General features: G+C 35.7%; 1 protein-coding gene and 1 long non-coding RNA gene across 2 annotated transcripts; one reads left to right on the top strand and one right to left on the bottom strand.

Annotated features, from left to right (window-relative positions):
- Nucleotides 1–4119: 4119 nt before the first annotated feature.
- Nucleotides 4120–9800, bottom strand: LOC107550051 (uncharacterized). Its single transcript, XR_001604620.1, has 4 exons — nucleotides 9709–9800; nucleotides 6296–6576; nucleotides 5899–6110; nucleotides 4120–4254 (listed from the first exon to the last, which is right to left on the bottom strand). It is a non-coding gene; the product is annotated as an uncharacterized lncRNA (long non-coding RNA).
- Nucleotides 9801–9875: 75 nt separating this feature from the next.
- Nucleotides 9876–12802, top strand: LOC107550050 (zinc finger protein 36, C3H1 type-like 2-A). The gene is made up of 2 exons (XM_016231271.1): nucleotides 9876–10122; nucleotides 11671–12802. Exons 1-2 carry the CDS (start codon nucleotides 10081–10083, stop codon nucleotides 12769–12771), a joined length of 1143 nt encoding a protein of 380 aa, XP_016086757.1. The 5' UTR covers nucleotides 9876–10080; the 3' UTR covers nucleotides 12772–12802.
- Nucleotides 12803–13401: the final 599 nt, after the last annotated feature.

The following is a 13401-nucleotide window of genomic DNA, read 5'->3' as shown; positions in this document are numbered from 1 at the left end:
ACTGAAGAAACCTGAAGTCAAAATCTAACAAAAATCAAGGCCAAAAAGTATAAGAAATATTGTATCAACCACCAAATCATGGCCCATACAAATCCAATATTTTCATAATATCTTGGCGTCAAAGATGCCTTCATCTGGTCAGTTTTGAAGGCAGCATAGATTCAGAGCAGTTGGTTATGTCAATGAAAATCACACATTTATAAGTAACATTTTTTCTAACGAGAAATAACTATTGTATTTCTCATTTATCTCTACTTCCACTTTACATTCACACATTCACTTATTCACACTTCACATAAATTTTTTAATCAGTATAAATGCAGATAATATAATAATGTGCAGATAATATTTTTCAAATCTAATATTTTTTCAATCTTTCTTTGGCATTAATTGTTTGATATAGAAACAGAATCATCTTGGTTTGAAAAGCATCCAGAAAGTCATTTTGTCTTCATTTCATATATGGCACCTAAGAAGGATTGTGTATGTTTATATAAGTGTGCAAATATGATTTAAATATGGGATAATATGCAGTAGCCCCAAAACGCATTTGGGCATGAATTTCCTTGCATTACCAAAATATCTAGCCAAGTGGCTTTTTTTTTTTTTTTTTAAGAAAGAAAGCACAAGCGAAACATTTCAAAAATAAAATAATTCTATAATAATAATACCGGTATATAATAAATAATTATTCATTTTAAATTATAGAAATATCTTTTTTATTTTTTTCTATTTTATCAAGTAATACCATATTACATTTTCAGTTTATTCAAAGATCTAACAGTAATTATTGTCTTTATAACAAATGAGAAGATTTTTATTTTAACTGTTTGATATATCTAAATGGATGAGTTTAATTTTTCAAATAGTTTTCAACATGGTGTCTTAATTCACAATGCGTATGTGTGTTTGTTTGCATGTGTATTCATGTATCTACATATGGAAGCCATGTTAAGCGTCCCCATTTTAATTAGTGGACAGGATAAACATACATGTTTGACACACAATGCACCCCAGCTCTGCTCTTTTTTTAAATGCTCTGAGGAAGCAGTTGAACTGAGCAGCGCAGGGGCTTAGTGACTGATTACAGAGATTGCTGGTGCCATCCAGACCCCGCTGGAACACACGAGTCAAGTGGCCTGGCAGCAGGGCGAGATTTTTTTTCTTGGGATTGTGTGGAATTATACAGAGTATTAATTCAGGTCCCTGCAGGATTCTGTGGGAGGCGACGGTTGGCCGGTCGTTACAGCGATGATAAGGATAAGGAGCAGCTGCTGATGCTCAGTTCAGCAACCAGATTAATCTGCCGAGACTAAAAAAATAAGGCACAGAGCAAGTTTGATTGAGACTTACGCTTGGGGAAAAATGAAGGGATCTGGATGCTACATGTAGGGGGGTTCCGAAAGCTGTTAAGATGGGATGAATCCAGAGCACTGGATATAGCTCTAGTTTCATCATAAAAAAACACTCCCTAATCTATATTTGAGATGTACTGGATCTTTATCTGGGAAAGATTATTCTTTCCATGATATTTAACTTAAATAACACATTGTATATGGTTTTGTAGTGTTCCCCATAAGCGGCTTGGCAACTGCTTAGCTGAGGAATGTTATATTTAGAGCATGGCAAAATGGCATAATAAGAATGAACATTTATTTTGTGTATCAGATGAAATTCTGTTTTATATATATCATTTTGAACACAATCTTAGTTAATTAAAGGAACATTTTGGGTACAATACAAGTTTGTGGCATAATGTTGATAACCATAAAAATCTATGTTCACTTTTATCTCCTTTTATTAAAAAAAAAAACTGGGTTACTGTGTAGCACCTACAATAGAAGCATGGGGCAAATCAATAAATGTTAAAAACAAATTCAAAAGAAAATCATAAAAATGTTAAAGGAATAGTTCACCCAAAAATGAGAATTGGTTTAATTTCACCCTCAGGTCATCCAAGATGTTTGTTTCTTTACTGAAACAGATTTTGAGAAATTTAACATTACATCGCTTGCTCACCAATGGATCTTCTGCAGTGAATGGGTGCCGTCAGAATGAGAGTCCAAAAAGCTGATAAAAAACATTCATTTAATATTATAATTTTTGGGGGGCTGAAAAGGTCATCTCGTCTGAATCGGGAGAGAAATATGCACAGATCAAGCACAGTTTACAAGCAAAAACAGTCCAAATCGGTGCTAAACAAATATGTTGGTGGATTTTGGGAGTACAACAGGGAATGGACTTTTTCACTGAAGGAAGCATTATGGTGTTTTGCCCAGAAATGACGGTTTACAGTTGAAATATTAATGAGGAATTTATTCGAGATTTTCACCTTACAGGATGTGAATTGACGAACTAGAGTTGTGTGGATTAGCCTGTTGTGAATTATTGTGATGTTTTTCTCAGCTGTTTGAACTCTCATTCTGACGGCACCCATTCACTGCAGAGGATCCACTGGTGAACAAATGATGTAATGCTACATTTCTCCAAATCTGTTCGGATGAAGAAACAAACTCATGTACATTTTGGATGACCTGAGGGTGAGTACAATTTAAAACAATTTTCATTTTTGAATGAACTATAACCTGAAGGTGATTTAAGTGTGAAAAAAATAGCTTATTAACCCAAGTTATATATCCAATTTTACAACTTCATCACAATGACAACACAATGGCATAAACCTAAAATGACTGTAAAGTTATATGAACTGCATTACAACTGAAATAATACTTCTTTTACAGAATACTGCTTTTAAACTACTCCAAAAATCAGCCTTCACCATACATTTTATATTTTGTTAATGAGGAGCAAGTCAAAATTATTATTATTATTTTTTTTTTTGTGGTAATCAACATTATACCACAGATGATGTCAGTTAACCTGGACTATTTCTTTAAACTGGGTTAGGTGTCACTGTCTGTAAAGAATACGGTCTGGCATCATAACACCCACCCCATCATGCAAACCCCCCAGTCCACATAAAGAAGCACACAGACCACACACTCATAAACGCATCACTACCCTCCATCACTACTTTCCGAGCACCCCGTCCCCTCTCGCAGCTATGAATATTGAAGTGAAACACTAATAACAACATGTTTGCATTGTTGCGACTGCTCGGTCTCAATTATTTACTGGTGGACTCTTAATGTGACCATGTTGGGCTACAGCCCAGCGCACAGCCTTTCCCTCAGTCAGCTCCACTCTGCCATGTCACCTTGACCGTGTCACTACAGTTTAGGCGCAGACGGGGGTCAGAGTTCACTCTGCCAGGTTGCGTGAGTTTATGATGAGGTAAGGTCCAATCAAGCATGAGACAGCTTTTCACTTCCAGTGTCCGTTAGGCCGCCTCGGCCAAGCAGCTCCTGCGCTCTGCACATTAATCCACTCAGCAGCATTAATGCACCGAATGAAAGTTTTATGCACCGAATAGTCAGCAAATAGTCACTGCTTTAAAGGCACAAATAAGGCCAGGGTAAGCAGTTGTGTGAACATGGTGTGCTTTGGTTTTATACTCTTTTTAACTGTTTATATTGTGAGATATTTTTCAGCTGTAGAACACACCAACTCGAGATGTTTCTTCAAAATCATTTATGACTAATAAACAGTGATCGTGTAATAGAATAGTATAATAGAATATTTTATTAGAATTACATTATACATTCTTACATTATTATTAGCATGATTATTATGACTTTTATTTAATTATTATTTCAGATTTGTCACTATTTCAAGGTAATAGCGGTAATATTTTAGGATTTCCCAAAAAAAACGAGTAAAACAAAGAATATTGTTATTATTGTAATTACTATCCAATATTATTATTATACTATTATTATTTAGTAAATAAATATTTCCGATTCGGCACTATTTCGAGGTAATACAATTTTAGGATTTTGAAAAAATGAAAACAATCACATTTATTATTTTTGTAAATAATTGTAATTAACATTATATTAAATGTATATTTAACCATTTTTACAGATTCAACACTATTTGTAAGTAAAAGTGTTTTAATAGTGTTTTAGGATTTCTGCCAATTTAAAACAAAGAATATCATTAATAATAAATATGATTGTATTTCTATTTATTTCATACATATTCAAGATTCTGCAGATCTATTTCTAAGTAACTATGAAAAACAGTTATGTGACATTGACGGTCAGACGGTCAGAATCACAAGTTGCTCACTGAATTATTCTCAAATCATGCTCATTATGAATCATCAGGTTTGTGGAGTTCTTGCAGCTCCATCTGTCATTAAAGCAGAAGAAAGACAAATCAAATAAGACTTACGTTTCAAATATGAAAGACCACAGGATATGTTCTCATAAGTTAGTTTTTGACATGTTTCACTCTATTGTGAAGACTGAAATGTGGCCATCACAAGTATAGCCATTTTGATGTAAAATATGACCATACTGCCCTCTAGTGAACTGTATAGTATTGACATGCAGATAAATCACAATCAAAGATGTAATCATTTGATCAATTCAAAATCTACCTGTAACATTGACTCTTAAATGCAATAAATTGACAAACCTAAAGTTCAATTGTCAACTTGCTGCAGACAGACATTACCTCTTTAACTATACACATTTTATTCTTCCTATTATTACATTACAACAATGCAAAGCTTAATTAGCTGGTATAGTCTCACTCATTAAATTAATCATGTACAGTTGAAGTCAAAGGTTTACATACACATTGCAGAATCTGCTAAATGTTAATTATTCTACCAAAATAAGAGGAATCATACAAAATGCATGTTATTGTTTATTAAGTACTGACCTTTTAAGATATTTCACATAAAATGTTTACATATAGTCCACAAGAGAAAATAATAGTTGAATTTATAAAAATGACCCCGTTCAAAAGTTTACATACACTTTATTCTTAATACTGTGTTGTTACCTGAATGATCCACAGCTGTGTTTTTGTTTTTGTTTTTAGTGATATTGATGAGTCCCTTGTTTGTCCTGAACAGTTACACCTCCTACTGTTCTTCAGAAAAATCCTTCAGGTCCCACAAATTCTTTGGTTTTCCAGCATTTTTGTGTCTTTGAACCCTTTCCAACAATGACTGTATGATTTTGAGATCCATCTTTTCACACTGAGGACAACTGAGGGACTCATATGCAATTATTACAGAAGGTTCAAACGCTCACTGATGCTTCAGAAGGAAAACAATGATGCATTAAGAGCCGAATTTGAAGATCAGGGTAAATTTATCTTATTTTCTCTTATAGGAAACATGTAACTATCTTCTGTAGCTTCTTAAGGGCAGTACTAAATGAAAAAATATGATATTTTGGCAAAATAAGAAAAATGTCCACGTCTTCATCCTGGCTCTTAATGCATTGTTTTCCTTCTGAAGCATCAGTGAGCGTTTGAACCTTCTGTAATAATTGCATATGAGTCCCTCAGTTGTCCTCAGTGTGAAAAGATGGATCTCAAAATCATACAGTCATTGTTGGAAAGTGCTGTAAAACCAAAGAATTTGTAGGACCTGAAGGATTTTTCTGAAGAACAGCAGGCAGTTTAACTGTTCAGGACAAACAAGGGACTCATGAACAATTATCACTAAACGAAAAAAAACACAGCTGTGGATCATCCAGGTAACAACACAGCATTAAGAATCAAGTCTATGTAAACTTTTGAACAAGGTAATTTTTTATAAATTCAACTATTATTTTCTCTTGTGGACTATATGTAAACATGTTTTTGGTGAAATATCTTATTCAGGTCAGTACTAAATAAACAATAACATGCATTTTGTATGATCCCTCTTATTTTGGTAAAATAATTAACTTTTTGCAGATTCTGCAAGGTGTAGGTATGTAAACTGTTGACTTCAACTGTATATTATGTATGTCACTAATTTACTAAAGTACATACTTTAATAGAATGTGGAAGGAAGGAACTGCCGAGCAAGTTCTATTGGATCAGCAGGTGGCGGTGTAGTTCCAGCCATGACATCCATCCATCCAGTTTCCAAACCGCTTGTTCTATGTAGGATTGCAGAGATGCCAGAGCAACTTCTAACACAGGCGGGAAAACACCCTGGATGAATGAACAATCCATCACAAGCCCATCTATAATAGGTCAGGCTGAAACAACAATTCAGATTTTATGAATGACAGTAAACGTGATCAAATACCTGCATATTAATATTGTTTTCTAATTAAACCTCACAAATAATCACAGCAAAATGGTGATTTTATGTCACCACAATATCATCAAATTATGCTACAACAAAGACAGCCCTCAAGCTTTTAGATTGAGAAGTGGTTACCTTGATGATTGCCGGTTAAATGATGTACAAACAGAGCGGCTGTTTTCTCATCTCTCTTGTTGATGTATCCAGGGAACAGCTCGGAGCTGGGCACACTTTGGGGTGTGGTGATGGTGTCTTCGATGGGGATGTCCAGGCCACCTCCTTCGGCTAGTGTAATGAAAGGCTGTCGGGCTGTGGCTTGGCCAATAGGGCACACTGAAGCCCAGAATACCAACTCTGTGGCATGACGAGGAGGGAGGAAAAGCACCAGTTTAGAGTGTCATCTCCCAAAATGCCATCTGAAAACAAGGTTGGGTGCATGAGTAGGCCTATATTAGAATAAAGTGGCAACGTTTGATAAAATGCTAATAAAAAATTGTAATACAAGTTAAAATGAGAAAGAAAATTATGACATATTTTCCACCTTTTTAACATTACTCATTAAATGTTTCCTTATTTAATTTTTTTTCATATTTACCATAAAAATGACATTAAGTCTGGCTAAAACAAAATAAATAAAAAAAAGTTAAAAGAAAATTGTCAAGTGAAAATGTGAAAATATTGATGAATGATGTGTTTCCCCCCCCCTCTTTCATTTTCTTTGTTGAATATTTTCTCATTTTATTATTTAAAACTTTTCATATTTACTATAAAATTGACATGAAATCTGGCTAAAAGTAAAATATCATAAAATGCTAATAGAAAATGGTCTTACAAATGAAAATGACATTCAAAATGACCAAAATGTTTATCGTCATGTATTTTCCTCCTTATAATATTCTTTGGAAATTATTTCCCTGTTTATTATTTCAATATTTCCATATTTACCACAAACTTGACAAGAAATCTAAACAAAATTCAATAAAATGCTAGAAAACCTTCTAACTGAAAATGACAGTCAAAATAAAAAAGAAAATGTTTTCTTCCTTTTTATTATTCTTCATTAAATATTTCCTTGTTTATTATTTAAAATTGTTCTTATTTACCATAAAATTGACATGAAATCTAGCTAAAAACAATTAGATAAAATGCCAATTAAAAATTCTCTTTAGGAAAATGACAGTCTGACAAAAAATATTTTTTATAAGGTGTTTTCCTCCTTTTTAATATTCTTTGTTAAATATTTCCTTATTTATGATTTAAATATTTTCATATTTACTATAAAATTGACAAGAAATCTGGCTACAAAGTACCTTAAATGAACCTTAAGGTCAACGTAGGCAAAAAAAAAAAGGTCTAAAAAAGATTATTGCCACAGAGGAGACGCCTCTGACGATAATAACACATAGGAGCAAGCTGTGCTTAGTAGCAAGCGAGCGGCACAGACCGACCCAAACCGGTCTCATCTCCGTCAGGCCCTGGGTGCTGCAGCAGATGGAAGCTGGGGTTAAATTCAGCTCTGGGTGTAACCGTACATAAACAAGCAGAGCAGACCTCAAACATGGCTTCTGGATGCTCTACTGCCTGAAGGGAAGATCCTGGGGTGAAAACATGGGCCCAAACCTGACACTGCTTTCATGAGACATCAATGGTCCATATTCAGCAAAGAATATGATACGCACAACACGGACCTCAAGCAGACATTGGCAGCAGTATCTTCAAACAGTCAGTGTGACAACAGTACAGACAGAGAAAGAATGTTCAACATTACCATGTGTTGTCCAGAAGAAGACAAGAACCATTCCCTTATGGGATGTCCTCTCTACCTAGTGGTTGCCTTGGACACACATTGTGGACATCACAAAGGAGCCAGTGTACAGTCCTGTGCAGACGCTCTGGCCATAGTAGCGATGTTCCCTCTCTGTGCAATGATGTAATGTTTTGGAATGATCGGAGCAGCTCAGCGAAAACTGGAGTCAGTGTAATGGATGAGTGGTGTCTGTGGACAGAGTTTTGTTTGAGAGTTTTCTTCTTCTTTTTATTTTTTATTTTTCAGTGGGTTGATTCAGTTGTCCATCATGGAAGGCTTGCACTTTGCGTGTAATTTAGAGCTCTAAATTGAAGGTTTGTAGCCAAGAACTGCATCTATGATTAGTGTTCTTCCACTTTCCTATCCACTATGAGCAGTTAATCTTTAGTTTATATACACAAGTTGAATCACGCAAAAGGAGATGGCCCTGTAACTCATGTAACATATTACATAATACACAGGTCTAATCATTTCTACATTTGGGATGCAAGTGTGGTGAGGACTGCTAAGAGAAACTGCCAGTTTAAAGTGATGGGAATTTCACATAGACTGAACCTTAAATAGCCACTGAACTAGGATCCCACAAACATGGCTTGTACTAGGCAGCTCTTCTTTCCATAAGTCAATGAGTTCAGTGTGGAAACGAATAATGTTTTCACTCAATGAAATTTTTATGCATGCATTTAACCAGTTGGCCAGACTAAATTTGAACCAATTATGAACATAACAGAATGGGTTTACTAGTCAAACTAGTGTCGGATTAATACAGATTGCTTTGAACTTGATAAAAAAATGTATCACAGTTTGCACAAACACATGATAATAATGAGAAATGTTTCTTGAACAGCAAATCAGCATATTAGAATGATTTCTAAATAATCATGTGACACTGAAGACTGGAGTAATAATATTGAACATCTAGCTTTGCCATTACTGTAATAAATTACATTTTAAAATATATTAAAATTAGTGCTGTCAAATGATTAATCGCATCCAAATTAAAAGTTTTTGTTTACATAATATATGTATGTGTGCTGTGTATATGTATCATGTATATATAAATACACACACATACAGTATATACATATTTTTTTACAATATTTACATGTATTTACATGCATAAATGTATATTCATATAATTTATATATATACACACACACAACATATTTATCCTAAATATATGCATGCATGTGTATTTATATATATTAAATATACACTGACAGTACACACATGTATTACACAAAAACTTTTATTTTGGATGCAATTAATCGCGATTAATCATTTTACAGCACTAATTAAAATAGAAAACAGCTATTTTAAATGGTAACACTATTTCAGAATATTATTGTTTTTACTGTATTTTTGATCAAATAAATACAGCCTCTGAGAGAATGAGCCTTATTTCAGAATCACAAAATGAAAAAAAAATCTAAAACTGTACTCATCTTAACATGTGTCTGTTAAATTCCACATAAAGAGTTAATAATCTACTCCAAAAATTGAAAAACCCATCATAATGTAAAATCACATTTCAACACAGGGGACACTGTAGAGGCTGCAAGACCTGAAATGCAAAATGTGCAGGGCTGGGGTTCTCGAGAACCACTAGGCCTATATTAGGCTATGAACAAAATCCGTAAACAACAATATGCAGTCAGTGGTGCATTATTCATAGGACGTAGCTCAGATAGAAATACTGTTTAATAATCAGCCTTAAAAAGGCAAGAATGTAGTGGCATACTTTCTGCAGGGAACTAGAGGAGTTGGAGAGGAGAATCGGATTTCAAGCACCCGAGTTGAATTTATGTAGTGTTGATTGTCTCGAGGCAGGCGGCGCGCACTAGGGCTACTGAAGTCTGGGGGAGTTACCAAAACCACGTGCGGGAAGGGCGGGGCTTCAGGCAGCGCACTGTTGAAACTTAACAGCTGCAACGCATTTATACACATGTGCAAACTTTGCCCATGTACGACACTCCCCAAAACCTGTGCTGCTCAACTCCAAAGAACTCCAGCGCCTTTCCAACTCCGTTCAGCCGTGGATTTCTCTGAGTGCACAAGGATCCTTCTCGGTCCGACAACTTTTTCCCCCTAAACTGGAACTCACTTATAGAAAATGTCTGCTTCAGTGCTGTCTTCCATATATGATTTCGACAGGGTAAGAGTTTATATTTGACTTATTCACTTCTGGGTTTTTTTTTCTAAGCTTATCTTAGTATTTTGTTGGTCTTTGTTTGTTTCCTCAATTTATCCGCGCTGGCAAACTTGTAACATGAGAGCTCTGCGTTTACTCACTAGTCTTCATAACAACGCGTTGTTGGGAGACCGGGAGTCTTGTAACTCGTTTTGTTTTAACTTCTGTAACTCTGTTACAGACGGGGTTTTTGCGTTATGTGTCACAAACTTTGATATAATAACCACATATATGTATGCTACAAATTAAAGTCGTTTCTGAAATCCATTTCTTAGACTCAAATTGTCAAGTACAAGGAGGTCTGTTGTGACAAACGTACCACAGTACTGATGTAAGCTGTAACATCAGTTGAAAACCTTGATTTTAGGTTTTGTGAATGCATTTATGATTTATTTATATGTTCAAAACAACATGCCACACTCTTTCATTTTTAAATCTCTTATTTCAAATAGTACAGCATATACAATTTTAACCCCACAGAGCAAATAAAACACTACAAACACAGAAATGCATCACGCATGGGGTTTATCTTGTCATATTTATTTAGTTTTAAATTAGTATACATATTTCATTTAATTCCATCATTAACGATGATAATTTGATTAAGTCATTTAACAGTCATTCTGCCATTTACCAAATGTAACAGGGTAAGAGTTTATATTTGACTTATTCACTTCTGGGTTTTTTTTTCTAAGCTTATCTTAGTATTTTGTTGGTCTTTGTTTGTTTCCTCAATTTATCCGCGCTGGCAAACTTGTAACATGAGAGCTCTGCGTTTACTCACTAGTCTTCATAACAACGCGTTGTTGGGAGACCGGGAGTCTTGTAACTCGTTTTGTTTTAACTTCTGTAACTCTGTTACAGACGGGGTTTTTGCGTTATGTGTCACAAACTTTGATATAATAACCACATATATGTATGCTACAAATTAAAGTCGTTTCTGAAATCCATTTCTTAGACTCAAATTGTCAAGTACAAGGAGGTCTGTTGTGACAAACGTACCACAGTACTGATGTAAGCTGTAACATCAGTTGAAAACCTTGATTTTAGGTTTTGTGAATGCATTTATGATTTATTTATATGTTCAAAACAACATGCCACACTCTTTCATTTTTAAATCTCTTATTTCAAATAGTACAGCATATACAATTTTAACCCCACAGAGCAAATAAAACCCTACAAACACAGAAATGCATCAAGCATGGGGTTTATCTTGTCATATTTATTTAGTTTTAAATTAGTATACATATTTCATTTAATTCCATCATTAACGATGATAATTTGATTAAGTCATTTAACAGTCATTCTGCCATTTACCAAATGTAACTTTTTTTTTTTTCAAAATCTTTTATGTTTTTTATTATACTGTCCTATAGCTTATGCCACCTCATGGTCATGTACAATAGTGTTTTCATTCCTGTATTTTATTGCTAATTGTTGGTTAAACTAATGGTGATACCTCTTAAACTTATTTGACATCCATGCTTAGAAATTCTGTTTGTTTTCTTTCAGGAAAAAGTCCCAAATTCAAATGCAATCCATCTCCAAAATATGCTGGAAAAGAGGAATTTCGGGGTCCCATTTGCTGCTTCCAATACAAACAGCAACAGATCTTTTGGTTATTTCAGGAGTAACTCATCAAACCACATGGACTTCAACATGAGCAACAGGCTGCAGATCGGTTTCGAGAGCTCAACACCTGCCTTCATGAATAAAGAAAACAAGTACCGAGACCGTGCGTTCAGTGACACGGGGGAACGCAGTCAACAACTTCAGGAAATTCTTCAACAAAAGCCCGGCTCTCAGATCAACTCTACCCGCTACAAAACCGAACTCTGCCGGCCCTTTGAGGAAAACGGTTTGTGCAAGTATGGGGAAAAGTGTCAGTTCGCTCACGGCTATCACGAACTGAGAAACCTGTCCCGCCACCCGAAGTACAAGACGGAGCCATGTCGCACGTTCCACACTATTGGTTTCTGCCCATACGGCCCTCGCTGCCACTTCATTCACAATGCAGATGAGCGCAGAGCTGCTACGTGTAACGCTCAACCGAGGCTCAGCAAGGAGATTGGTGTCCTGGAAGAGAAAGAGTCATCAAACCCGTTCCTGAGACCGAGGGAAAGACCGAAGCTGCACCACAGCCTGAGCTTTTCCGGCTTCTCCAGCTCCTGCAGCAACGAGTCCACTTTGATTGACAACCCAACATCACACACGCCCCCGCTGCCCAACTGCACACTCACTACCAGTTCACCCTGTCTGAATGTGTTCACGTTCCCCGATCAGGATCTTAAGGCTTTTCTTGCCCCCATCATCTCTCAGACCCATAGTGCTTTTACCCATCATACCAGTGGTGGCTTGTACAGTAACATCCAGACCAACGCTTGCCCCCCGTCGCCACCTTTCAAAATGAGCCACTTTCCCTCCATGCATCCACTCTCAGAGTCTCCAGTGTTCGATTCTCCACCAAGCCCGCCGGATTCCCTCTCCGATCCCGAAGGGTACCTGAGTGGCTCTTGCTGTTCCTCTGGCACAATCAGTGGCTCGGAGTCGCCCAGTATGGACGCAAATAGACGTTTGCCAATCTTCAGCAGGCTGTCGATTTCAGACGATTGACTTGCTATTATTGTTATAGCCTTTTATCCAAGTAGTGTCTCAAAATTGAGACTAGTTCTCACAGTTGCAACTTTACATACATTTCTAAGACTTACTTTGTCAAAATTGAGACTATTACTCAGAGATGTGGCTTTGTTTCTCGAGACAATTCTCGCACATTTCAGACTTTATATTTCACATATATTTTACTTCATTTCTTAAAATTGAGACTATTTCTCATAGTTTCAACTTTATGTCGCACAGATGCAACTTTCTCAAAATTAAGTTCAACCAAAAATTAAACTTCTGTCATTAATTACTCACCCTCATGTTGTTCCAAACCCGTAAGACCTTTGTTCATCTTCGGAAAACAAAATTACGATATTTTTGATTAAATCCGAGAGCTTTCTGATCCTGCATAGACCGCAACGCAACTGACACATTCAAGGCTCAGAAAGGTAGTAAGGACATCATTAAAATAGTTGTTAAAAAGAAGATAGTTGTTTTTTTTCTTTGCACACAAAAATTGATTTCTTATTTTCATTTACCTTCAACCAAATAAAGTGTCCATTTGCTCACAGTTGTGTGACGATTGCAGTCTAGTGCCAGAGAATGTAGCATTCTCCTATCTAGAGGTTAATAACTAGCTAA

This window comes from Sinocyclocheilus grahami, unplaced genomic scaffold (assembly GCF_001515645.1).
Source record: "Sinocyclocheilus grahami isolate Dianchi unplaced genomic scaffold, SAMN03320097.WGS_v1.1 scaffold386.1, whole genome shotgun sequence".
Classification (NCBI taxonomy): domain Eukaryota; kingdom Metazoa; phylum Chordata; class Actinopteri; order Cypriniformes; family Cyprinidae; genus Sinocyclocheilus; species Sinocyclocheilus grahami.
This window is presented reverse-complemented; position numbering and strand designations above follow the sequence as displayed.

What these genes read in the sequence shown, in the direction of transcription:
- LOC107550050 (XM_016231271.1), top strand. Translation starts at nt 10,081, where the DNA reads ATGTCTGCTTCAGTGCTGTCTTCCATATATGATTTCGACAGG. An exon ending in CCATATATGATTTCGACAGG is followed by an intron (nt 10,123 to 11,670) that starts GTAAGAGTTTAT and finishes GTTTTCTTTCAG; the next exon opens with GAAAAAGTCCCAAATTCAAA.